Source organism: Lampetra fluviatilis, chromosome 26 (assembly GCF_964198595.1).
Source record: "Lampetra fluviatilis chromosome 26, kcLamFluv1.1, whole genome shotgun sequence".
Lineage (NCBI taxonomy): Eukaryota > Metazoa > Chordata > Hyperoartia > Petromyzontiformes > Petromyzontidae > Lampetra > Lampetra fluviatilis.
Window position 1 is genome coordinate 9,672,464 of NC_136300.1, and position 26,676 is coordinate 9,699,139.

Here is a 26,676-nt window from a genome sequence, read left to right on the forward strand (position 1 = left end):
CCTTCAATAATTGTGCAGCATTAGCAGCATACGTGAGTTCTGACGGTGCATGTAATGCAGCATAATGCAATAAATGTGGACTTAATTGGGCGCCTGTGCCAGGACGCTGCATGCTGATGCATCTGGGCATTAAAGGTTTATGCCCAGAGTTTGGGGGGCATGTGAGGGTTTATGGAACCTCGGTGAAGTGAGCGTTACCATTATAGTAATGTGCAACCTCAGCTCGAGATTCCCAGGGGTGGGGGGCCTAGCAGAGACCCCCATTTCCCCGGGCGTCTCTGCAAACGCCAGAGGTGAACTCTTGTCTTTCCTTTCCTCTGCAATTACGCCGCTTGCAGCATTAGAGTGAAATCGCTGCGAAGGCCGGTAATGACCGCAGTGAGGCAGGCGCCAGGGGGGTAAAAGGAGAGGGAAGGGAGTGTGCAAGCACGAGGGGGGTTTAAAGCACAGGACTCTGCCTGCAAGTGTCTCCTTAGCAGCAGGAATTTAAATGACCCGTCTGTATTGCTTGACGTGACTCATTTTCTAGTGAGTCGTGCAATCGGTAAAAAAATCTCATTTAACACCAGGACGGGTTTTTGATTATTCTGGATTCCTATTTTTTTAATGGCCTCTTCATGCCATGCAGGAGAATGTCGTTGGCAGTGTGCCCTCTTCACCGGTGACTTATTCGTTGACTGTTATCAGATTTCGATTTAAAGCTTTCGTGACTGCAGGGATTCATCTTCTTGGTTCTTTCGGTAAAGTCACGTAGAAGGGAAGTTTCCCTTCTACCGAAAGAACCAAGAAGATGTTATCAGATTGCCCTTGTTGTGGATCCGTAAAGACCATGACAGTGTCACAATCTGGCCCTCCTATCCTCGTAAGTGAGAAAGAAACGCTTTTCTGTGCAGGCCACAGCTTCTACATTTGTAGTAATTTGTCACGATCAAATGTAAAAATGTGTCTCTATTATTGATAAATGACCACGCAGAAATTTCTTTGGGGATCATTTTAAAAAGCGGTGAATTCTCATGCACTTCAAAGTGCAGACGTTTTGCATAGCGGAAAGGTGAGCAAAAAAACTGCATGAAAATTTTTGTTTTACTGTGCAGCGATAACCGTGCCTTTTGAGACGTTCTAAACATTCTAAGTGCTCGTTTACATTATTATGGTTAGTGGCCCAGAGTGCCGGCAAGACACTTGTCAGTCATTCACCACACTTCTCGTCGCTGGTGGTGCACGTCTCGTTTCAGCTGCCCCAGTGTTGTCGCGCCCCCTTGCTCATGTTCCCTCACATGGACCATTGCACTCTAAATGCATTTGACAGCTTTTTGAGAGTGAAAGAGAAAAAGTGATGGCTCGGGTCAGCGATAGTATAGTGGTGCAGGATTTACCGATCTACCGGAGCTCATGCAACTTATTTTGAGCACAGGGTGCCATCGTGCATCTCAATGGCTCCTGAATAAAATACAATTTGTAGCAGCGGATAAATTTGTCACTTACGGCCGGCCGTGGTAAACCTTACCCGCCGTGCGCACGGGTGGTTACGAGTAGGTCAATAAAGACGTTATTTTTAAAACACATCGGTGCACGCGGTAGCGTGCCTTACGGACTTTTGCTTGGGGAGAGAGGGCTGTGCCACGCTGCGTGGCTCGTTTACATTCAGCCCGTTTGCCCTGCCAATTGCAAGCGCACATTATTTTTCACTGACCCAGCAGAGTGAGCGACCGAGACGGACAGATTTGTCGGTCAAAGACGATGGCCCGTTTTCTCTCCTGTGAGCCGCACTGTCAGCCGCGTGCTGCACATGGCAGATAAAGCCTCTTGTTTGTAGTTGTTGCACATTGAGACATCGCTGTGGAGCATTTCTTGTGTGCAACTGGCGTCCCAGAGAAAATTGAAAGAACAAATGAACTTTTCATTGATGATTTAAATCTTTCGTGACTGCAGGGATTAATCTTCTTGGTTCTTTCGGTAAAGTCACGTAGAAGGGAAATAATAAAATAATAAAAATTAAACATAATAAAATACAATTTTCACGACGTTTCGGCCACAACGCAAGCAGCCGTCCTCAGGTGAAGAACAGGTCTGTCGGAAAGACAGCGTCTCATTCAGACGCTTGAAAGAACAGGTCTGCCGGAAAGAGAGCGTCTGAATGAGACGCTGTCTTTCCGACAGACCTGTTCTTCACGGCTGCTTGCGTTGTGGCCGAAACGTCGTGAGAATTGTATTTTATTGTTTTATTTTTATTATTTTATTATTCCCCTTCTACGTGACTTTACCGAAAGAACCAAGAAGAGGTTTTCATTGGTGTTTAAAAAAAATCATTGTGGCCTAAAGGACAGCTTTTCATGAGCAGTTGAAATTTTAAAGTCTGCTCTTTATTGCTTCTAAATGTTTTACAATTACAAAATACATTTACCAGCAACCAGCAGAACATGTATACATTTATTTTTGAAGTTCATCTAAAAGATGTTGACGTTTGCTTCAGAAATAGTTATTTTTGAGGTAAGAGCTTCTTGGTCTCGTGCATTTTGCCATATTCTAGCGTGCAGGGTTACATCTTAATTGCTTCGACCTTACAGCCAATAATAGTGTGACATCATTACTCGGGGTGTAATGATTCACCCCTTCCCCCCTCCCCTCCTTCCAGGTGGTGAGTGATTTGATGAATTTCCGCAAATCAAGATCAGAATTCGATTTGTGAATATATTATCTTTTTCACACTGGTGAATTCAGCGGCCACTAATTGACTGCATTGTTCACACAAACATGTCACAACTTATATTCATCGATAAAAAAATATTCTCATGCCAGCAATGCAATGTGTGTCACGACAGCTTAAGCATTGATAAGAATTTATGAATACGTGCAATTTCACGCACCCACGATTAGCACGGTTGGTTACGTACAGTGCAAATGAAGTTCAAAATACATATAATTGTTAAACCCCAACACATCACACTTGAAAAATACCCCATGCTTGTTGTGCAAGTAAGACTTTTGAGTGAGTGACTGGCAGAGCCATCGGCAGAAGAACAAAAAAAATAGGTTTTGAACCTGGTCTTGGTGACAGCATAGATAGTCTATGGGCCAGAACAGAAATCGTTACTAGCTATTATTAATACGACCAATAAGGGTTATTTCCTTGGTAAGTCTGCTGATTTCAAATGGTTATCACATTATTCACTGTTATTGGCCACATAAAGAAATTGGAACCACTATCAGAATCTTTATTTATCCTGAAGGAATACAATGAATACTCTTTGGTTCTTTCGGTAAAGTTACGTAGGTATAAAATAAAATAAATCACGACGTTTCAATTGCGACACAAGCAATCATAATCAGGTGGGAAAACCACGGCAATATATTTTTTTTTCTGAAGTGGGAGAGAGATGCCGTGGTAAGAGGTTATATAGGTAAGAAAGGGGGGAGGGGCAAGGGGGGAGAGAGAGGGGGGTGTGGGGTAGGGTGAGGGGGACCGCTGCGTGGACGCGAGGAGAGGGACGTGATGTACAATGAACTATGAATCTCTTTTTCACAGATGTCCAGTAGGGGTGGGTAAGCAAGTTGCTAAAGTTATACCCTTTCAGGTGGTACCGACAAGTAAAATATCTGGTCTTGGTTCATTGACTAGGATGGCTTGAGGGAGTTCCAGATGATGGGGCCAGCATGATGTTATCAGAAACACCACCCACTCCCCTCTTCCCATGCCCGCATAGTGACATCTCCACTTTATGGATTGCCTCTCCTCCTCTGTCCTCCCTGCCACCCATGCTCTCTGCAGGTGGAGTTTGAGTGCATTAACAACAAGAAGAAACAAAAAAAGAAGAGCTACAAAAACTCAGGCATCATCATCTGCAAGTCGTGCAAGGTTGGTATGCTGTCGCATGGCAACGGCATGGAGGAGCACTGGGAGAATAGTGGTGCTGTGATCAACTCCGTGGGATGCGAATATATGTTCAATGAAGACACAGCGCAGAACACAAAGCTTTGTTGATGTTCATCCTGATATCTCTGTAGTGATTTCACTGCAGAAACGACCTACCCACAAATGATAGCTCAACGAAGTTGCTTGTCATGTGGAAATGTTTAGCAGTCAAATACTCTGAATGCGTGTTTCTAAATGTGGAGGGAATAACCGGAGGACCCGGAGAAAATTCCATGTGACCAAGGGGAGAGAGACACTGCAAACTCCAAATATACAGGCGTCAGGGTCATGGTCAATCCCGCGACCTCCTGTATACCAGGCGAGGTAGTTAACATCTTGCCACTGTGGCCCATCAATAGGGACACCATCATTATCAGCCATGATCTATCAACTTGTGGATGAATGCCACATCTCTCATTCCTGCATTGTAACAATCCATCTAGCCCCTGCACAAGCTAATTTAGTTACTCCATTTCCACGGTCGACATGTTTTCCAGCATGTTCACTCCTTTGGCTGCTACTCCATTGTTAGTCTCGACCACCGGCCATAATCCCTTCTAGCGACGTGCCCTGCCCGAGCCCACTAACCTGTCTTTACAGTCAACATGATGCCTCTAACTTCACATATGTTCTTCCTGTTAACAAACGTTTTTTGGGCTCTGTCTTCCTTTAACAAGCATTTATTCCTGAGGGCTGCCCCAGTAGAATGCAAGGAAGTTGGCAAGCATGTCTACAAGCCTAATCCTCACCTTACTGCAGTCATGTATTTCAGTGGAGGTTTTAGTGACAAATTCGAATGCAAATCCGGAAACAATGAGTGCTTTGTGTCGCACCGACCAATCTGGCATGGTCAATGTGGAAGGTATTTATTGAGCACTGCTTAAATTAAATAAGTACGTGAGTGAGTGAAGGTATAAATAACAGGAACGTTTCAAAAATATATAAAAGCCTTCAGTGATGTTTAATTGGACCAGTGGCCGCGCCTAGAAACCTCGGAGGCTTAATTGCGATTCGCTGCACTCGCACACTACAGGGTACGGAGCGCTTATTTATTTTTATCGGAGCCTTTAACCCCATGGTAAATGAACATGCACCCTCTAAGCAAGGCCCCGCTAAAGCCGTGTTAAGCGCCCATGCAAACTTACCGACACCTCATGGCAGGTTCCAAGTTTCTGCTTACCGTTTTGGTCATTGTAAAATTAGTCAGAATTGTGTGTTTTTTTGTGTTCTGGATAGCGCTCAAATAGTTTTGGCAACACTTTTTGGCACCATCTCGCCACCACGGACGAGCACACAGCAACGCTGCTCGGGCCTTGTAATACTTTCGGTTTTGATAGTGGAATGATGGGCAACACGTTTCAGTCTATCAGTAGCATGATTGGTGGTAGTGTGATGATAATTTGAAAAAAAAATCTTAATTCTTAATCTGTCATTAGGTATTTTCTAGTGAAAACAAATCTAAATAACACACAATTAACTTAATTTTAAAAATTCCCATTCTTCAGGTCAGATCCCACCCTCTCAAAAAACAAATATGCATTTTCAGGAGAATGTATTTTGCTGATTTATAGTGTATTGCCCATCCTTGCACTATGTTTGTTTCTTGAGTAATTAACAGAATGACAGGACAGCTTTATTTAGAAAACATTTTTAGGAGTATGATGTTGGTAAGATGTAGTTATTTCAAAATACACAGAAGCAATTGACAAAAAATATATTTTGGCACCATTTGTACTCAGGAGTTGTACAAAATGCTAAATGATTTTGAATGGGATTATTATGGACAGAAGCCCACTCCACTGTACTCGTTACGAATTGCTGTTGGAATCTGCTTCTGAGTTGGTAATTCTACTTTCCCTGAAGAGACCACCGCAGCCCGCGCAGTTTGACATACACAGCCCGTGTGCATCGTATCCCTTTTCATTAATATGATCTTTATTGCATTCAATCTAAAAGTGCTGTCGGGAAGGAAAGCCTTAACAACCTTTGAGTACAATATTGGAAATGCCAGTGGTGTGTGCTTGGAACACGGTGCAAGGTAGGTGACTGCAAAGGCAAGAAAAAAAATTTAGCGTCGTTTAAAAAAGCTAATATATGTCTGCTGCGAGATTACTACGTTTTCCGCTTGCTGATGCTGCTGTTTCCATTCTGTCATGCTGCCCTCGACGTAACACAGATATCGCGTGACTACACCTTCCTGGATTACATCTTTGGAGGGTGCCAACTTCATTTCACGGTACGATGACTACTGCCCTGTTTCGACTCCTGTGCGTTCGCCCTGGCCCGCCCACCCGGCTCACTGCTTCCCCATGCCCCTCTCAACACTTCCCTCCTAAAACCCTCAGCCCGCATTTCTGCGACGAATTGTATATTTCGGTTAAAGTTATGTTGCTGGTACTCGCACTGAGCCAAACTGAATGGTTCCCATATTTGTAGGAAAGAGCCATCTGTCACTCTCTTCACATTACTCCGTCTCTCTGTGGGGGAGTGGATGGGATTTTAAGGTGAGTGCAGACAGAACCACGAGGTGTAAATTATCGCCTTGGCCGTGCCTTTGTGATAAGCGTGCTGCGCGTTCCCCGCACCTCGCGTTCGCTCACACGTGCCGCCTACCCTCCCAAATCCTGTTCCGTCGGTTGCGTTTTCAACAGAAGGTTGCAATTTTTTGGAAGTACGGAGAATGCTTATAGTGAAAATATTAAGGTCTGCATATATGTCATCATCAGCAGCCACGTTAACTCCTAAACCGTCGGAATCTGTCATGGTCCTGTGGTGGAATAATCCACGCAACACATGTGCACGAGCTGATCTCATCGCTCCATTGCTGCACCACACGTCCTCTTGCAAATACGTTTACACAAAACATGTATAAACCTCGGCCAATTCTGACAGCTGAAAGGCAATTTTGGTTGAGCGAGTGCAGGGGTGACACGGAATAGGAGCGTTGGCTTGATGTTCTAGGCGCGATGGCGGAGCGATCCACTTCTGAGCAGAATCTCCAGGGCACTGAGGAGGAGGTGGGGAAGAAATGAAAAGACACCGGAGTAAAACAAAACATGATTCTGCATGCGACAGGAATGGGAAGTCTGCCACAAATTCACAACTCACAGCTGGGGGGAGGCCATGACTGGAGCCATCTATTGGATTATTCGCCCAGCAGGAAAAACTGCACGCTGAGCAAAAACACTGATTCGGAAATATTTGTTTCCCATGGTCAGTGAGAAAGGCGCAGGGGGAGACGGGAGGAGATGCATTGTGTCAAACGCTATGGTTTCATCTGAAAGGCACTGAAAAATAATAATCGCATAATAGCCACATCGCCCTTGCATAGATCTAGCGTCTTAATTTATGACTGCCTCATCCCGTTCACAAAGTGTGGGGGCGCTCCTCGCTGGGTGTTAAATTACAAAGCACTGCACTCCATTACTTACGCATGATGAAGAGCCATCGTTGGGTTGGACTGCGGTGTAAAGAAGGCATTCTCATGACCCTTTCACACCAAACTGCTTCGGCGGTCCAGCCCGGCTCACTGTTAGAGGCCGTGGTGTGGGGGTTGGTGTTAACCCGTGCTTGCGATCGGTAAAAATTAGTAAACGGGGAGAACCCTGTCGTGTCCTTGCAAGTAGGCTCCTTGGGGATAAAGGTGGGGGCTGTTGAGGCTGTGGGGTTCGCATGGGTCAGACACTTTGATCGCGAGGCTTAGTGAGGTATGCGGGAGATGCGAGCACACTCTCGCAATCTCATGCGCGGAGGTCTCCTCGAGTTACTCGCTCCTATTAATATCCCCCTTGTACCAACGCGAGCCGCACCATTGAGAAGATGTCGCTCCGCTGCAGTCCACTCTGTTTTACCCTGGTGCTCACCCCAGATCCATCCTGAATAATTTACAGACAAATAGACAGTGTACTTATTTGTAAAAGCGCAGAGCATGCAGAGCACAACAGTGTGTGTGTGTAGTTAGAACACTGCGCTACGAACCCAGCGACCCGAGTTCAATTTCCGCTCACAGCCCAACTTCGTTATGAATATCAGAACTGGTCCTGGGTCTCCCTAAGGTAAACTCAGCCTAAAAACAGAGCCTTATGCGATGTGTACACATCACCACTGGAGAGACAAAGGCGGCTGGGGGTAGTGCTGGCCACCCACCCCCGAGTGTCCTGTGCCAGCCTTCATATTGCTCACTAACAGCACTTGTCCTAATTGTCTGTTAAAGGCTATACGGAGGATCTTTCTCTTATGTATATGAGTTAGGGGGAGCCATAGTGTAGTTCTTAGCGCATTGCATTGGAACCACTGGCTACAGTTTGATTCTTGCTAACATAAGTGCCGAGCAACAATTACATTGGTCCCTAGGCCTACTTCGGTTGACGTGGCATAATATAAGTACCTGCTACGATATATGAACATTAGCAATGGAGACGAGCAAATGCCGAAATAGGAGAATAAGCCAAAATGCCCTCTAGTTAGAGGGGCTTCTCTAGAGCTCCCTATAGTAGAGGCACTTCTGCCTGCAGTGACGTGAGCAAGCAATTTCAGGGCTGCGCCTTCACCTATCGTGAGATTCAGTGTTCTGCACGTATGTGTAGGCACGTCAATATTGTCTGAGTAAATAGTTTCATGTTAGCCACCATGCATTTCAGCATGGGCATTTACTTCCCCGTATTAAGATTTTATACATCGTTTTAGGTCGGCGTCACTCACCGCAGCACGCAAGCGGCTGTGTGTCTCCGAGGCCACGAGTTGCGGCCCGATTTAGCCTCAGGTCAGAACATTCCTAGCGGTTCCTCTTAAATTCGTTTTGCGGAATTGTCCCAATGCATTGCGTTCAGCACAATATAAACAATATAAACGTTCTTCTCTGCTGCCCCCATAGTTACCTTCCCTCAGAAATCTGTGCTGTGAACTCCCTGCCCTTGCTCAAAGCCCTGTGTTCCCACATCTGTGGTTCCAGCCTTTACCAATTTGTTACCGAAAAGCATGGTGAAGTATGGTAAATTATCCTCATGACCCAGACAGGCAAGTAGAGGCCTTCATTTAGCAGTTGACTAGAATATGGGTTTTACAATATTGTAAGTGGGTTGGAGGCATTTAAAGAAAATGTTACGTTGCCTTGCGTATGCCGAGGTGACCTGTATAAGCCTGCACGGCAAATCTGTCAGCACCTGCGTCCCCCAAATCACGAAGCTCTGCCTGTCTCCGTGGAGGGAAAACATGCCCGAACGTGTTAACTGTTTAAATAATAACTAATAATAGCAGAGGAGAAGATATGTTAGTCTGATGAAAAGTGTACAATTATAGCGGCACATAAAAATGAAATACTGGTAATTCGATTTAGCAGTTAGCGTTCCTAATTTTTTTGTGCGGCGTGGGTGTGGATCGGGAATGTGTGTGTGTTTATGTTCGTTGCGAGTGTGTGATGTGGTCTGTATGTATATTGAACTTTTTTCGCACCGTACGTAGTCAACCGTGCTAATCGGAGGTCTGCGTGTGCGCTAATGTGCGTGCTTATGAGCATAGGCTCTGGCCCGTGTGCAGATTTTCATAGTGTTCTCAAACAAGATTCCATTCTCATGTCTGAGTCAAAAGTCACCCAATGACCAGTTGCTGCTCAGCCTGTGTGAATTTCTGATGCTTATCAGCATACCACCACATGCCCAAGCGGCTTGCGTTTGGCCAAATATATGGAGATAAATTAGTGCGTCACAGGCTGAAGAGGAGATGGGCTCGTGCAAGAGGAACTGGATATGTGTAGGCTTGCTAATGACTGGAACCAGCGGTGTGAAGATCAGCCTTTCTGGAGGAGGCTCGTGAAGGATGCCCTCCAGCAACAATGGGCGGAGGAGTGACACTCACAATGGGTGGAACGCCGGGCGGCTAAAATGCAGCGAGTTGGCACGGGGGAGTGCAGGTGGTGCATCCACAAGTCATCTGAGTTGGTCAATCCATGGCACCTAGATCTGTCTCTTGACTGCCTACTAAGCCAGACTTTGACACTTTATGTGGCCTCAAAATGCACCTAGCCTGGCACAAGAACTTTAGTGGTATCACCGCCACTTAGTGGTGAATGTCGGCTGTTGTGCTGGACATGATCTCCTATAAACAGTACGTGCCTTCTATCATGTTGCCTCAGACTGTTACCCACATCTCCAGCCATAAGCGCCACTCTATCCAAATCCCTTTAGCAAAACCCTTGATCCAACAGCAGACTTTAGTGAAGAGCATCTCACAATACCTGTCCTCCATTCCTTAGCCGCCCCAAAAATGCTGGTGCCGGAACGAATGTATTTTTTTGTCTTTTTTGTGCACATGTTTTTCATTCTGGCTGTGCTGCGTCACAATGCGAGTTGCCTAGCGAGGAGTTGTCGCGTGTGCGTGCTTGCAGGTGGGCATAGACTTCACGGCGTCCAACGGAAACCCACGGGACGCATCCTCGCTGCACTACATCAGCCCCACGGGCATGAATGATTACCTGGCTGCCATCTGGGCCGTGGGCCAGATCATCCAGGACTACGACACGTAAGTGCAACGTGCGCAACAATCGCCCAGCTCAATCCAAGCAGAAAACGGATTTGTGAACGTGATTTTACTTGAGAAGCTGTTCAGTTGACTCCAGAGATTGCACAACCCTTGTGATAGAGGGTCACAGTGTTTTCTTGTTTTAGTTTCTAAATGAGCTTTCATTTACCCTATTACGCCCCTAATTGAGCAAATAAGTTGCTTAATTAGACCTGCTTTGCTTGTTTCGAGATGTTTATCAGTTGGAGATTTCATATTATCTATAAATCCCGCAAGTTTGCACCCCTCGAGCTCTGGCGTTTCACACCCCAGATTTACACTTGGAAGCAGTTTGGAAGCAGAATAGAAAAATAAAAAACAGATCAGTGATCGAGAATGTCTTTCATTTCATGACAGATAACAAGTACTTGCTGGCACAAGTGTTCATCTTGGTCTGGAGGCTTGTGATGTCCTCCCAGCGTAGTTACCGCTTGCTGTCAGATTTTTCGGTTTTAAAGGCAAAATTTTGGATAGATTCCCAGCATGGCTGTTTTGATCATTTTGACGCCATGCGGTGATTTAAGGCTCGGCTTCTGCGGTAAGTAGTGCAAGGGGAATTGTACGGCCACCCTTTCACTGGCATAGAAACGTGCTTAATGCCGCTGTCAATCTTCGGTGTGGAAATGCCTCGACTGGCTTGGCAGATCCCATCACGCCCACGGGAAGCACATTAAGGGCCCTTAACCCCATTACCTGTGGGATTATTTTATTTGCTTAACTGCTACCTCGACTGCGCTATGAATTTTGATGATTCCAGTAATTTTTATTTGCAACCGGCGTCTTGCGAGGTATATTTATTTTTGGGAGAAACCCAAGCTCCGTGTTTCATCGTGTTGTATGTTTAGGGTTTGTCAAGAATGTTGGCCAGTGAGACATTGGTTGGGGAATAAGCTCAGAGACGACGATGGTCAACATCAATCTTCGGTCTATATAATGGACTCTCCAGATTTGATTTCTTCCAGTCTTGAACAGGTGCTTTGTTCAGTGTTTAAATGGTTAGACAATAGGTGCTTGGGGTGTTCGTCATGTTGGAGAAATATATTTTTTTAATCAGCAACCTTCCGTGGTTTTTGGAACACTGGCAGTTCAGCTTCTGCTCATTTCATTTGTTTCTTTAGAGAGAAAAGAACATTGTGAAGAGGAATAGAAAAAATGTACTTAACATATCATGCTATTGTAGTTTATTAAAACTGTCATTGAGAAACATATGGATCCCTTGTGAAAATTGCAGCCTGGGCGTGAGACACAGAACATGGAGCCACTTTGTCATAATTTAATTTCATTATTTCCACGCTCTGGGAATTGTAGGTCGAGGGGTCACCCCTGTCCGATGAGAGATTTGGAGGAGGGCAATGTACCATTACATGGTCGCTTCGTGTCACGTTTTATTTCCAGTCCCGCATTCATAAAGCCATCATTAACAAATTACATTTTAATTTTGCGGAAAGTTGGGTAAAAATACAGCAGCTCAATGAACAGAATAACACATTCTTGATTTGAAACTTTCGTGACTGCAGGAATCCATCCTCTCTGGTTCTTTCGGTAAAGTCACGTAGATAGAGAAAAAATAATAAAAGAAACACATCGTTTCAATCGCAACACAAGCATTTGTCACCTGATGACGGACGCTTGTGTTGCGACCGAATTTTAGTGTTTATTTTATTTTTCTATCTACGTGACTTTACCAAAAGAACCGGAGAGTATAGAATAACACATGCCACAGTTTTGAATGGTAACATTGCAATTATTTTAAATCCAGTGTGTGTCGCATACAGCTGCAGTGTTATGATATTCATTTGGCAAAGGCTGTGCGATTCATTTCAGTGAAGTCTCCTACACAAATTAAATTTGCAGAAGATAAATAGGGGTTTATTTAATGTGCTTTTTTCCCTACATTAACAGCCTCCGAGTGCGATCAGCGTACCGGTTCATCTTCATTGTTCCACAGAGGCAATTGAAAACCGAAAACCTGTTCGACTTTGTCACGCGGGGCCGGCTCGCAAATGCTCGTTCGCTTTCTTCCCTTGGCTGTGCAATTTGATGCGCCTGGCTGTGAATACAAATCGCTAAAACGTTAGCTCCTTTCATAATCACCCAGTGCATTATTAAAGTGATTAAAATGTTGGCAATAATATATTCCTTTGCAGGCCATGTAAATGCCATACACTCTCACTCACGGAAATGTATCAAATATTAACCCATTGGCAGCAGGTGATACATTGTTTGTTTTGACATCCCTATAGCGGAATTTGTTTTATCCACCCATGTGTTATGGCTGAAAATCAGCGTTGTACCGCTATAGCTTGAGTGGAAGAATTGTGAGTTCAAATCCTGGTCAGGGGATGACCTAGTCAGCATCATTTCTCCGGCATTGGTAAAACGAGCAGCACTGCCTTGGGGAAAGTCAACAGCAGTCGTCCTGTGGTGTGAATAGCCCTGGTCATGGAGATGTGGAATTTCCTACACTTGCTCAGGCCCTTAAGTGGAGTACCAATGCTCCTTGGAGCAGAGAGACAATATCCCTTTGACCTTTTGACGCCTGCAGTCAGGGGTCAGAGCTCGTCGCGTTAAACAACCGGCGTGTTCTCGCGGCGGCGGCGGTGGTGGTGGTGGTTGCGATAGGAGCCCAACTGACCCCACCGTTCGCCGACCATGCAGCCCCGTGGCGTGGAAGCGGCTAACGAGCAGCTGTCCTGGCAGGGGTAGGGTCAGGCATTCAGGCGGGCAGTGGGGAGGAGAGATCGGAGTGGTCGCAAGCTTGCTATAGGCGGGCGATGAAAAGACGCCGCCCTGCGTGAGGCGACACATCGTGCGCTTCCGTGCACAAAGCGGGGGCGATCGTTACTTGTAATTTTCCGTCGCCAAGAATCTACACAAAAAAAAAAAGCTGGTTGGCGGTCCTCGGAGAGTGATGTGAAAATCAATACCCTACGAATGTTACCGACATTTACTGCTAAAATGAGTCTCCCGCAAAGTGGGGTGCTTACCTAGGTGAATAGAAACATGACTAATAATACAGAAACTATCACCAACTTATTCCCTTCTAAGGCGTGGGTGCACGGAATTGCTCACGCAATCTGCAACAACTTTTCAGGTGGATGGGGATAGGGGAGAAAAATCTAGGAGGCAATAATATAACATTTCTCGTAAATTCTTAGTTTAACAACATCCTGAATGCCAGCGAAAGATAAATTGATGCGGACATACCTTCTATGGTAGGGGGGTATTGAGAGGGAGAGGCTCTGACGTCCGACTGCACTGCACGAGAGGAAGGAACTGTTTGTACATAGGCGTGCGTTCACGCAAACTCAGAGCACACGCGAACAGACGACGACAAAACAATATGCGTGCCGATTTTCTCCTCCGCCAAGCAACAACGTTCCATGGTTGAGCCCTCATTAGCACGGGCTCGCTGGTTCATCCCGCACGCACATCACAAGCTCCCACAGGGACGTTCGGCTGACGGTATCGCTCACGCCGCGGCGTTTTAGCCGCGTTTTTGAAAAGGCAGCATGGACGGGAGGGCAGCGGCAATGGAACGATCGATCGGCTGTGTAGCGAGCCGATACCTACATTAAGCTTTGTTAATAATTCATCCGTTTAAATACGTGCTGAGCGATTTCCCCCTTTAATGTGACAGCGATGCCGAGCATGGGGAGGAAGTGGCGCTGAAGCCCTGACGCCTTTTCAGCTGTGCCTTTCACCCTAATCCGTGCCCTTCCACGGACTCACTCATACAATACGGCCCCTGTGCAGTGAGCGTTCTGCCCTCACGGCCAGTACCGGGCAGCCCCGTGGCCCATCTGTCTTTTACACTCCGCTCTGGATAGACTCGTGCCACTGCCCCTGCTATGTTGAGTGGTGAATTATATGGAGTGCCATGGCGGCAAATTCTGCACGTGTGACAATGAGATCAGCCAGTAATGGCTCTGCGCACACTCGGCTTGAAACTGTTCGTGACACAAAGGGAATTACATCATTGGTTTAGTCATGCCTCCGACTTGCCAGGTACGAGGCTCCCTAAGGTCGTATTAGGCAGCCGTCTGCCGGAGAAGTGTATACAGAGCCGAGCTTGTGCTTGCATTGGAAGGTCATGCTGACAGAATTAATAATACAAAAGTACATGCGCTGCAATTTTTAAATAGACTTACAGATGAAATAGATTTGGATACTTTACTACAAATGTGAGCTCTAGCAGAAGTATAGCTATGCTCCACTCTGGTGGCATCTACAGCTTTAGCCATGATGACCTCTTGACCTTAGAGACAATGTATGTGTTGGGTGCATTGTCCTGTGTAGAGTTGTATGCGCTGTCACCCCATGACAGTCGGCTAGCTGCTGTGGCCCAGATGAACATCTCTAAGTGTTCCCTGCACAAAATGTGCTATGTTCCATGTGGCGGTAACAATTTTAAAGTCAAGTCTGTAGTGCTGCTGAGCCTCCACAATTATCCCACTGATTCAGAAATTGCTTGTGTGGGGTGTGGCCTTTTTCTGGGCGAAAATGGCAATGTTTCCATCATTCTCTTCCGAGGAAATCGTATCTCGAAGCTGCAGTTTTCTTTGGGAAAAACGGTTTTGAAGACAGGCCCTGATTACGATTTTGCATCTGACTGCTAAAGCAGTGGCTAAGTCTTCTAGTTTTCTCCTTGCACCTTTACAGAAGGCACAGTGGCCTCTCTGAAATAGTCCACTGTTCTTCTGTATTAGAAATAAGCTCGTAGGCCGGTGTTTTTATTCGCGTCTTACTGGTTGCATTTTACAGCATAACCACAAAAAACAATGCAGTAGTCACTCTCTCTCTCTCTCTGGGCATAAAATAATTTACTTGACATTAAACGGCCTCAGCCTTAAAGCTGTGTTATTCTCTCTGTCTCGCAGGGACAAGCTTTTCCCAGCATTGGGTTTTGGAGCTCAGCTTCCTCCCGACTGGAAGGTATGCTTTTTCTTCACGCTGAGCATGCAATGGTGTTTCCGACTTGGGGTTCATTCAGGCACACTTATCGACGCCAATTGTGCCACCTCCCACCATGATACTCAAACGCGCAACCAATGCCAAGCAAAACCGGGAGTGCCCAACCGCACCACTGAGGGAGCACACACTGCCGGCACCAGTGATGGCCATTGAACTTGGGCTCGGCTGCTTGTCTGGTGCTCCGTTGTTGACAATGAGATGCCTTCATTACCAGAGAGTCATTGATTATTTATTGTCGTATTCACGAGTGTACGCAGGGAGGGGCAACCACTCCACGTGTCCGCCGCAAGCTACGCTAAAAATACGGAAAGAGTGTTGGTATTGTCACGGTACTGTCCTGCATTCCCGTGCCGGTCTAATCAAGCGCGTGCCACTTTGGCACAAGCGTTGTTGTGCTGCCAGTGCTGCCACCTGTCCTGGTTTTCCAAGGATCATCCTCCTTTTGCGGTAGTTGTGCTGGGAAATGCATACGCCTTCCTGTGACGTTAAAAGCCCTGTTGTTTTGGCAGTTACTACTGGATATTACTACTGGACATCTGTGAAAAAGAGTTTAATAGCTCATTGTATTCCTCCTGTCTAAATAAAGATTCTAATTCTGCATGGTTTGCCTCAAATACATGTGGTTAATACAGACTTAATTCCTTGCAAAAGGTATCTATTTGAACATCTTAACCCATATTTTATTGCCAGAAAAGGTAAAACCTATTCTTATTTTTCATACTTTCATACTGGAAAAAAGGTCTCATAGATATTCTAATTCTGAGTTGCATAGTAATGCACCACTCAAGATGTTAGCATTTATATGTCGTAATTGAAAGATATACAAAAAATTGTAGCTCAAAGGTAACAGTCATATGTGTAGCGCAGTGAGATCTTCTTTGTTACAAAGTGGGGACTTTGTCAGTGGCCTTGGTGACTCAGATGACCCATGAGCTACGTGGCCCGGGTGGGCGGGTCCTCGTGTCGTGTGTCGCGGACCCTCGCGTTTTTTGCCGTTGACAATTAAACGCCGGCGCCCGAGCCACCGGGGATAAGCACCGCCTGGAACGCTCGCGAGCGGCGAGGGGGTAGCGCCCGCGAGGACGTGCAATGTCAAGTCTGCGGTACGGCCACCGTAGACCCTTCCGCTAAAAATACGCTCCGTGACTGATGAGGGAGTAAGATAATTAATGCGAGCGGGTGGCCCTTGTCCACCGAGCGAGCTGAGCTCTTGTCGGTCAGAACAGGCGACTGGCAGCATTGCCCATGGTGTTCTTGTTTAACTTGTCACGGTGTAATCTTGGTCATTTCCGTCATGGGGGGAGGGGGGGGAAGTGCCTATACACCACTGTGCTTACATCTGAGAGAAACAAAAAAGCATATTACAAATTAACAAAATCGACCAACTTATAAAAGGGGTCATCTACCTATGAAAGATGTGATATCCACCGGAAGAGCCAGGTTATATCACCTATTTTTTATTTTACCAGGTAAGACTCACTGAGCTATATAGGTCTATCCATAAGCCACCTGTATAGAATGGCAAGTCCTGTAAGGGTTACATGTAAAAGTGGCTAGGTAATACTTACACAATTGTGGCAACATTTACAAAGAGAGTAAATTTATTTTTTAAATGGCACATTTTGTAGAGGTGTAACGTAACAGTAGCTAAGTTAAACAAGGGACTACTGGGGTTAACTTGGCCCCTGCTTTTCTATTGCAATGGGAACTAGCAGCAGCCGCAGCATCATTAGAATGGAGAGGCCAAGATTGCCGTGTTTGTATCCTGTTGAAACACTTTCTGTTACATCGCCCTCCCTTGATCTTTTCTCTCCGTTGCTGAATGAGTTATCGGCATTAGTTGCAGACCCTTAGACATCTGTCGAAACACCACGTAGCACAACAAACACACCAGTGAGCTGTTTTTGTCTGTAATATCGAATTTTTATCTGATTTCACTTTTTTTTCCCTTTTAAAGTTTGCTAATATATTTTACTCTCTATAAATACATTACATCCTATGCCAGGTGGAGCAATACTGCTTTTAAGTTAAAATCTAATGTAAATTTCCTAAAAGTAGTACTATTTTCGTTTTGGTCGCTAATTGTAGCTGGAATCTGGTCATTATTGTGAGATAATCTAGTTGAAAATGTAGCTCAATAAACCATCATCATTTTGTGCCAAATTTCCTCTGCAGGGTAAATTCTCTTTGCAGAGCATTCATTAGCATAGGTTGTCAACATTCACCGGTTGACTTCATTCAACAATTGTATTAACATTTTAAAAAATCAATTGGAACATTGATTTAATTTGTATAGTAATGTCATTGGAATTGAGAGGCCGTCTTATTCAGTTAACTTGTTTTTTTGCACCAAATGTAACAGAATTGTTTTCCCTTCCACAAGACAGGTACACACCCTCTGTGCCTGGTGGCGAGACGTTAACTACCTAGCCTGCCGGTTTTTCCCTCCACGTTTATAAACACGCGTTTAGAGTATTTGGCTGTAATAAATTTCCACGTGATAAGCCACTTCGTTGAGCTATCATTTGTGGCCAGGTCGCTTCTGAAAAGAGCTTTATAGCTTCGTGGGCCTTACCTGGTAAATTCCAAATTGTTTATAGTTTAATTTAACAATTAACTTACATTGTTTTCTCTGTTAGATCACATTCATACTTTACATCTGCATCCCAAAAAAAAAAATACCCTATCAGCAGCAGAACTACCCAGCAAGTATCATCTCATCCCTTAGGTGTAAACGGTTCCATAAATTATTTAACATTCACAAACGACGTCGAGAGTAAAAATGGTTAAATTATTTTACGCTTTGTTTAAATGTCACGCGATGACTTAAGAACATGTTTATCTTGCTGGGGGGGATGTGACCGTGTCCCCGTTGGCCACTCTGTATTGTTTTTTAAAAATCATAAAAGGCTCGGAGTGACTTGGTCCTTTTATTTTTCTTACAAAAGATTGTTTCTGAAATATGCTAAACAAACAAGAGCAATTAATTATGCATATATATTACTCACGTGTCCTCAGGTGGCACCTATTTGCAGAATTCACCTAGAAGTGATCTGTTAGACCCCCTTTTCCACTGACATATCCAAGCTGAGCCAGCGTAGGGCCTTCAATGACAATTTGCCGAGCTGGAACCAAACACGCAAAGATGGGTGACATCATGTCCCTGCAGCGTTTTTTTTTTGCAAAGTGAGCATGAGTGGATCGCCGAACGTGTCTCCAGGGGTTGTCAATTGTTGTCTTCACAAAGGATTTTGACCTTGCTCTGCGTGTATCCATCTTCTCGACTCCTCCCCTGCCAGAAGCAATGTGTGTTATGCGATTAAAAACACGCGCATTGTCGTCCCATCGCCATGTCTGGAGTGCACACTGTGCCCCGAAACGCGGACCTGGAGGTTGTCTCGTTCCCGCGCAATTATCACGTTGACAGACACCGCCACCGCCACATCGCCCATCCACTTACCTTCCTCAAGTCTCACGTGTGTTGATGTAACATAATCCTCAATGTTTACTCCTAATTAAAACAATTAGCATTTCAATACACACATCCGTATCACACTCAAACTTAATAATTCACGAGCGTGTTCCTAATGAATGGAAATAATTCCAGGGCTTTCGCCAGCAGCGAAATACACTGACGGATGAATTCACCTGGCGCAGGAAGGCAATAGTAGGGACGGCTTAGCATCTTAATCTTGCCCGTCATGCCACTGGAGCCATTCTAGCTGCCACGGGGATTTAGACTTGACACTTTAGACGCTTGATAAATCCAAATTGTGTTGTCCTTATTCGCGGTGCCACCTGCGTGTCCGTCCTCTGCAGAGAAGCCCTGAGCTGTTTATCCATCAATTGTTAAATATAATTTCATTTGGGGGTACTGTCAGTCAAAAGGGATTGCATATGTTTGGTGCATTATTTTGTTATACATTTTTTAAAATCCATAATTACACGTGTAATATGGCTTTTTTTCCTCCCCCCCCCTCACCCACCAAGGTGCACCATGACTTTGCGCTGAATTTTAACCCATCCAACCCTTTCTGCACAGGTAACGTTGCACAATCAATATTGGTGCAGTATTTCCTCCACCAAGCTATGTAGCATAATACTTATTACCTGAACCACCAAACACGCACCTGCGATTAGAACGGTTGGCTATGTACGGCGCGAAAGAAGTTCAAAATATATACGTGCTCAAATGAAACCGTCACGTCCTCCCCTGCAACAGCAGTAGCAGTGTCCACTTTCCGTCATTTAGCGGACAAAGTGAGCACTAATTCTGAACACTTGTGCCTGCGATACCATTGTTGTTGTGCGATGTTCAATTATGTAAGGGCTGAACACGTGCACGCATCTCTCGCACGCTGTGTCCCATCGAGACGCGCACATAGCAGCGGGGGAGGTTCACGCCGAGCGTTCCGCTTGGTCACTGTTTTTAATCATCGTGCAGGCCCTTGTCGCGTTTGAAATATCACAGAGAGAAATTTAGAAATGTTCGCACAATATGGGAGTGGCCGTTTTCATTGCCTTCGTTAACTTAATTTTACGTATATGCATGAGCGAATCAAATTTGCGCCAATTTTTTCTGCTGAAGAGGCAAAATAACCAGAGTAGCCTGTTGCCGGTTTTACAGACCTGTGTAAAATTAAGTGTCCTCTGAAACTTGATGTGCGGTTGACCTAACATTTTCTAGCTGAATCCAGCTGACAATCTGCTTACCTCCCAGTACATTTAAAAAATGATTTGACATGCAATTGGAATGTAACATGTATTGCAGCAGGCTATCCAGAGTGCTGAAGATGGCCCATTGCCCAAAACGTGGGTCAATAACATATATTTTCTGCTTTAAGTCAGTGTTTATGAACACAACAGTTGCGATGTGTTTTGGATCTGGTATATTCACATACATTTTGGTAATTACACAGATGCAGAGGAAGAGAGGAACATATGGATCGGAGAAACTATAAACATTACATTAACTTAATCTTGACTTAAAGCTTTTGTGACTGCAGGAATTCATATTCTTTGGGTCTTTCGGTAAAGTCACGTAGATAGGTTGCAATAAAATAACAAAAAACTACAAGTAGTTTTTTTTATTATTTGCATTAACTTGTTAGGAAAGTGAGCAGATGATGGCCGATGGATGAGAAGGGTGACAGAATGGCAGTAAAAGGAGTGAACACACCCAAGAGAGGCATCCACCATGCATATGGAGCAATAAGATCAGCTCCTACGCAGCAACTAGATGGATTGTGGCATCACAGGATGGCCACAGCATCGGGACATCTTTGTACAGCAAGCGATAGATTATCACGGCTAATGATGATGATGCATGTGTGCCTGCTTTTAATTATACACAGCTCATTTCCAACACGGCATTGACTGGTTTGTAACTCCTACCTGCGTAATTGTGTTTGCTCCGCGGCTCATGCGACCGTTGCGTGCCGCGTCGCCCCCCCCCCCCCCGTACACCACCAGGCATCGAGGGAATCGTTGCCGCGTACCACTTCTGCCTGCAGAACATCCGCCTATATGGCCCTACAAACTTCTCTCCCATCATCAACCACGTGGCCAGCTTTGCGCACACGGCCAGCGGGAGTGCCTCCGCCTCGGTATGCTACATACACCATATCCCATATTATTTTCATCGTACGAATAAACGTAGGTCATCGGGGATCTTGTGTGTGTGCAGCGAGGGGTGGGGGAGCTGTTGAATCTCAATGGGTTTCCCGTGCGTATTTTATGTCCACGGTACTAGTATTAGTACGAGTACGAGTACTAATACGGGTGTCGCGGTGGCGAGATGTTAACTACCTTGCATGGTATACAAGAGGTCGTGGGTTCGATTGCGACCCTGACGCCTGTATATTTGGAGTTTGCATGTCTCTCTCCCCATGGTCATATGGGGCTTTCTCCAGGTCCTCCGGTTTTTCCCTCCACATTTCAGAAACATGCGTTTAGATTATTTGGCTCCTATAAATATCTACATGATAAGACACTTCTTTGAGCTATCATTTTATGGTCAAGTCGCTTCTGAAAAAGAGATATATAGTTCAGTGGGCCTTACCTGGTAAAATAAACGTTTAGTTTATTAGCGATACCTGCATGTATTTTGATAGTGTTAAAGAATATTATTTTTCAATCATTCAAGTTGACATCCAGATTTGTCCCTCATACCAGCCCAAGGAGCCCATTATAACAGCATCTTTTTCACACAATTTAGATTTACTTTTAGTTTTTACCTCTGAAAAATATGGGAGCTGTAAGTACCGCATGAGCTAGTAGTTATGACGACAACAAAAAAAATACCTCCTTAAGCCTTGCCCACCCCTCGCTGCACACAACTACGTCAACAGAACGTGTACATCATCGGTTTTTCTTCTGATTCCATTCCGATGACTTAAGTCTACATCAAATCTAAACCAGAAGAAAAACTAAAATAAAATAACTTTATCGGTACTGAGGCTCCCTCAAGGCCATGTCAGAGGGTATGTGGCATGGCTCGGTGCCAGCTATCATATAGTGCGTTCGTGTCGCTACAGGTCTCTGCGGTAAGTACAATAAAACCTTGGATTGCGAGCATAATTCGTTCCGGAAACGTGCTTGTAATCCAAAGCACTCGTATATCAGTTGTGATCACGTGACGCTCGGCAGACAAAGCGTATACATACTAGTATTGCAAGACCTCGCTCGTTTATCAAATTAATATTTGAATATTAATATTTATTTTAAAAATTTGATTGTCTAGCAAAACACTCGCAGACCAAGTTACTCGCAATCCAAGGTTTTACTGTACAATTATTTAAAAACAACGGCGCTACGCCTCTCTAAATAAATTTAATGCTGAGCCGCTTGCGTGTTCCGAGATTCAGAGGGGAACGGGACCCCCATCCTGCAACTTGCAGATGTCTCGGGACGGGAAAGGGTTAAGTGTGAGCTCTGGTGTACGGCTAAGAAATGTCAAATACAGCCTTGTACGGTGTTTGTTGAGCTTGGATCCCTGCAGTCACGAAAACTTCAAATCTAGATTTGTTGCGACAATTAAATTGTGCAAATATGTTAATTAATTGAAATGTGAAAATTGACATATCACTGTTCCTGTGTTGCAGTTGAGGCCGGATCCCCATTGTCATTTGGAAAATTACAAATCCTGCACATCAAATCTTTCTTTTGGGATTACATACGTTTGACAGCCAGCTCCCATTCAGACTAATTACATTGATTGGTTATCATATTATCATGCATCATGAATGACGGTGCCATCTCAAAAAATGGGAATTCATTTCGATCTAATTTCAAATCTCATTTTCAAAAATCACACTCTATAGTTATTGTGAATATTATATATTTCATATCTGTCATACCTTCAATTGGCAGTAATTAATAGATAGTCTTTTTAAAGTAATAGTCACTGGGTAGCCAAGTGATTGTCACACTCGGTATTGCTTTGAGACGGTTTGGTGAGTTGAATCTCAATGAATCTCAAATACCACGAGGAGTTTTATTCATCTTTACCATCTGCCAATAAGCTGACTCGATAAAGAATTAAATGCATCATCGACAAGTGCAGACAGTTAAAACTTATTTAGGGGTCACCTTTACAGGTGACTGGGCACACTAGCATTACAAACCGCGTTGGTGCTCGGTCAAATATATGCCCCTCGAGTACTCAATCAGTGCGGATAAGATTCTTGCGGTAATGGGATAAATATCGCAGGAGATTTATTGTGGCCGCGGATTAGATGAAATTAAGTTGCGGGCTGAATCTGGCCCATAGGTTCCCAACCTCTGATTTGAGCTCACATCCGATGGTGCGTGGTCCCGGGGCCAGGAGTACTACGTGCTGTTGATCATCACGGACGGCGTAATCAGCGACATGGAGGCAACGCGCGAAGCCATCGTGAAGGCATCGCGCCTCCCCATGTCCGTCATCATCGTGGGTGTCGGCAACGCCGACTTTGAGGCCATGGAGGTGCTCGACTCGGACGACCGCGTGCTCACGGCGCCTTCCGGCGAGGCGGCTGCCCGCGACATCGTGCAATTCGTGCCCTTTCGCCAGTTCCGCTACGTGAGTCGCGCGCGTGCACCGTGCGGCCGGTGATGACGAAGGTGGATTCTGCCTTACCCTCACTTTTCAGCTCTCCCTTGCGGAATGCAGACATTTGCCAGGTTTAAGCGATGATATTAAATTAAGTGTTTATTGTTTAAAAATAACTCCATGTACAGGGGTCACCCAACAGAGTTGATTGTTGTTCGGGTCGCCTGTTAATCAATAAAATAATTTCGTCAATATTTTGTTCTATGAGGAATAACTGAGTTTCAAGACTCTCTGCTTTTGGGAATGTATTTCTGTACTGCTTCCTCTTGGCCAGAAGACACTTCTGTCTATAATTAACTCTCACTATACTCTTTGGTTCTTTCGGTAAAGTCACATAGCTATCACTGTCGATTAAATGTCTTAAATTGCACTTTTTAAAGATTTCATATGATCTTCTCTGGCCTTTATCTTCCTGCTAGCAACCATCTCACTCCTGCACATTAACCGATCTCATCCCTCCACCTCCATGGTGGTTGGACGTATTGTATAATATAAAAATAAATGTGCGACTCGTGGGCGTGTATGCAGGCAGCCAAGGAGGAACTGGCCAAAAGCGTCCTGGCCGAGCTCCCCGGTCAAGTGGTGCAGTACTTCCGTCAGAGGAACCTGTCTCCAGTCAACTCGACGCACACCGACTGACCCTGTCCCAAGGAACCTCACCATCTGCTGGGAGACTCAATGTGGCCTGTGCTCTTGCCAATTCACTCAACAACCTGATTTTTCCTGGAACCGTGCGGTGGAAACAACCAAAACGAAAAAGTGTTATCCTTGTTAGAATATTTGGTACTTTTTATGTCGCTATTTTATATGTTGGAGCCGTTAATTTTAGTTTTGCACCTCCGAATTTTTTTAATCGTCACAGTCGCGACGATCTTCAGCGTTTGCCCCGGCACTGGGCTCAAGGCCATAAATATTTTAAGCATGCTTCGTCCCGTAACACTGAGGGATGTAACCGCCCATGCTTTAATGACGTCGCTCATATTTGTAGGTACAGCTTTTTCTTGTCTCCACTGATAAATAAACAGTTCTCCAGATTTTATTTAATTTCTGTTTTATTGTTTTGCTGTCGCAGCTGCCCTCTCTCCACTGAACGCGGTTGGCCTGCTGCCCCCTTCTCGCCCCCACCTGTAATATTTGCTGTTCCCAGTAATGCAGGTGTTGGGGCAAGGTTGCAGTGTGTTAACGATGACTGTAATTTGTTCTTAACTGCGCCGGAGTATCAATAGCATCAGTGGAGATGAGGGGGGATATTCACACATTCTGAACTCAATGCCAAACAAGGGTGTTGGTGTCTGGGGGAGAAAACCAACACTGGAGGTGTCGTCGGGAACACCTCGTGGTGGTTCACCACTTCCAGTGGTGGCTTTCCTCGCCGTGACTGCCCTTTGTCCGTACGCGATCTAGCGCGCGGTGTGACGTTTAACGGTGCCGCCGTGAAAACTCTGCTCAATTTGTGACGGGAGGATGACTCCGACAAAAGTGTTTAGGCGGTCTCACACGCGCCTTAGTTGCTTAACTCCTGCTAATGAACGGGTGCCACTTGAACGCAAGCTGCGCGATGGAATCATTGAGCCACTTTCACAAGAGCGAATCGGTAAGGCTTTGCTGTTAGCCGGCGTTGTCAATCGCCGTTTGATTTGAGACGTGGGGGGCCAGTGACAACATCGGGTTTTACCCGTCGTCTGCGCCTCGCCGCGGGTGCTGTGTGAGAATGATGAGTGCCGTGTAAATGTCACTCGAATGTAAAATGTTTCATTTACGCTAGATTGTTTCTGTCATGTACTTGTATTGTTAATAATGTAATTTTTGTAAGCGCTCTGTCAAGTGTAACTTTAAATCAGTAGGCTCGGCATTGTCGCGCTGAATGGCTCGTGACGGTAGCGTCGGTTACTAATGATGACCCTTTGTATACCATAACGAGAATATATGTAACAATTACTATGCTTGGTTGTAAAAAGCATTTTATTTCGTTTTTTAACGCGAGGAATTCCATTCGCTTTTTTACGTACTGCAGTTGATGAGGAAATTGGGTTCAAGTGAGTTAACGAGACCAACATTTTTCGTCCTGTTTTGCTTAATGCAGTCGGTCAGCGTCAGCGCCTGACCTCCGCTAATGGAAACGTTCAACAACGTCGCAAGACAGGTCGCGCTGGGTCGAGCGTAGCAGCCGCTTTGTTCTACGTTGACGCCGCATGCAGGACAGCCTCCTGCCGAATGTTGGAGGCTACACAAGGGTTTGTCATCGCTCCCGCTAAGTTTAAAAATAGTTCGAGTGATTGATGCTCCAGGCGGCGGCCCTGGGTTCGCTCCACTGTGATCATTTTCAAAAGTGTAAATTGCGCACGTGCGTGCAGACCAAATGCGACAGCGTCCTCAACGTCCGTACGCAAGCGCGTGCCATCATCGTTATGCATGAGCTGTACTTTTTTTTCATTGTGTCATCATCATTGCTGGTCTTAATTGTATCACGAGAAAAAGAGAGACGAAAATGGACCTGAATTACATTTTTTTTATTATGTACAGTCATACACACACATTGTGGCCAATGTAATGTTCAGCCAAAGCATGCCTTTGTTGACATTCAAAGCAGCAGCAGCAATGAATGGCATGAGACTCGCCACTCGAAAATGTTTTGTACAAATGCCGCCAAGTCGTGGCCTCTATCGAGCAGTGTTCTTTATTTCCCTTTGTCTTTATGCAATGGGATCTTGCTTTGTTCCGAAGTTGTGATCGAAAGTTGAGTAAGACACCAATTTGCTGAAATAGAAAAGAATCGGAACGTAAAAAATGGTTTAAAAAACACCAATAAAAAAATGCTAACTGACATTTACGTTCATAATCAATTTTAATCTTTATACGCCAAGAAAGGCTTTTTCCAACAATGTTTACAGTGGTGAGGTGTTTTGTTCCTTTATTAAAGTTCTTTGGCAAAAATGCTTCTGCTTCTGTTGTGTTTTAGTTGGGAGGGGAGAGTGGAAAATAATGTTGAGTTGGCTATGAGCCCTCATCGGAGACTCAGACAATTACAAAGATCCCCCCATATGGCCTTAACAGACTGGAGGAGCACCTATAAAGGCCGGCACGGCACACGAGGGGGTGGCCAGAACCACGCCCGGCCGCGTTTGTCTCCTGAGTTGCAATA

The 26,676-nt window shown here is 45.1% G+C and overlaps 1 protein-coding gene across 1 annotated transcript in view; it reads left to right on the forward strand.

Annotated features, from left to right (window-relative positions):
- The window catches only part of LOC144942060 (copine-2-like), a 62,527-nt gene extending 36,057 nt beyond the window's left edge, over nucleotides 1-26,470 (forward strand). The window contains exons 9-16 of the mRNA XM_078868717.1: nucleotides 3,770-3,856; nucleotides 6,090-6,149; nucleotides 10,296-10,429; nucleotides 15,349-15,403; nucleotides 19,433-19,484; nucleotides 20,915-21,048; nucleotides 23,268-23,504; nucleotides 24,063-26,470. Coding sequence (XP_078724843.1) covers nucleotides 3,770-3,856; nucleotides 6,090-6,149; nucleotides 10,296-10,429; nucleotides 15,349-15,403; nucleotides 19,433-19,484; nucleotides 20,915-21,048; nucleotides 23,268-23,504; nucleotides 24,063-24,173 — 870 coding nt within the window. The 3' untranslated portion in view covers nucleotides 24,174-26,470. The remainder of the gene's footprint in view (nucleotides 1-3,769; nucleotides 3,857-6,089; nucleotides 6,150-10,295; nucleotides 10,430-15,348; nucleotides 15,404-19,432; nucleotides 19,485-20,914; nucleotides 21,049-23,267; nucleotides 23,505-24,062) is intronic.
- The last annotated feature ends 206 nt before the right edge of the window (nucleotides 26,471-26,676 follow it).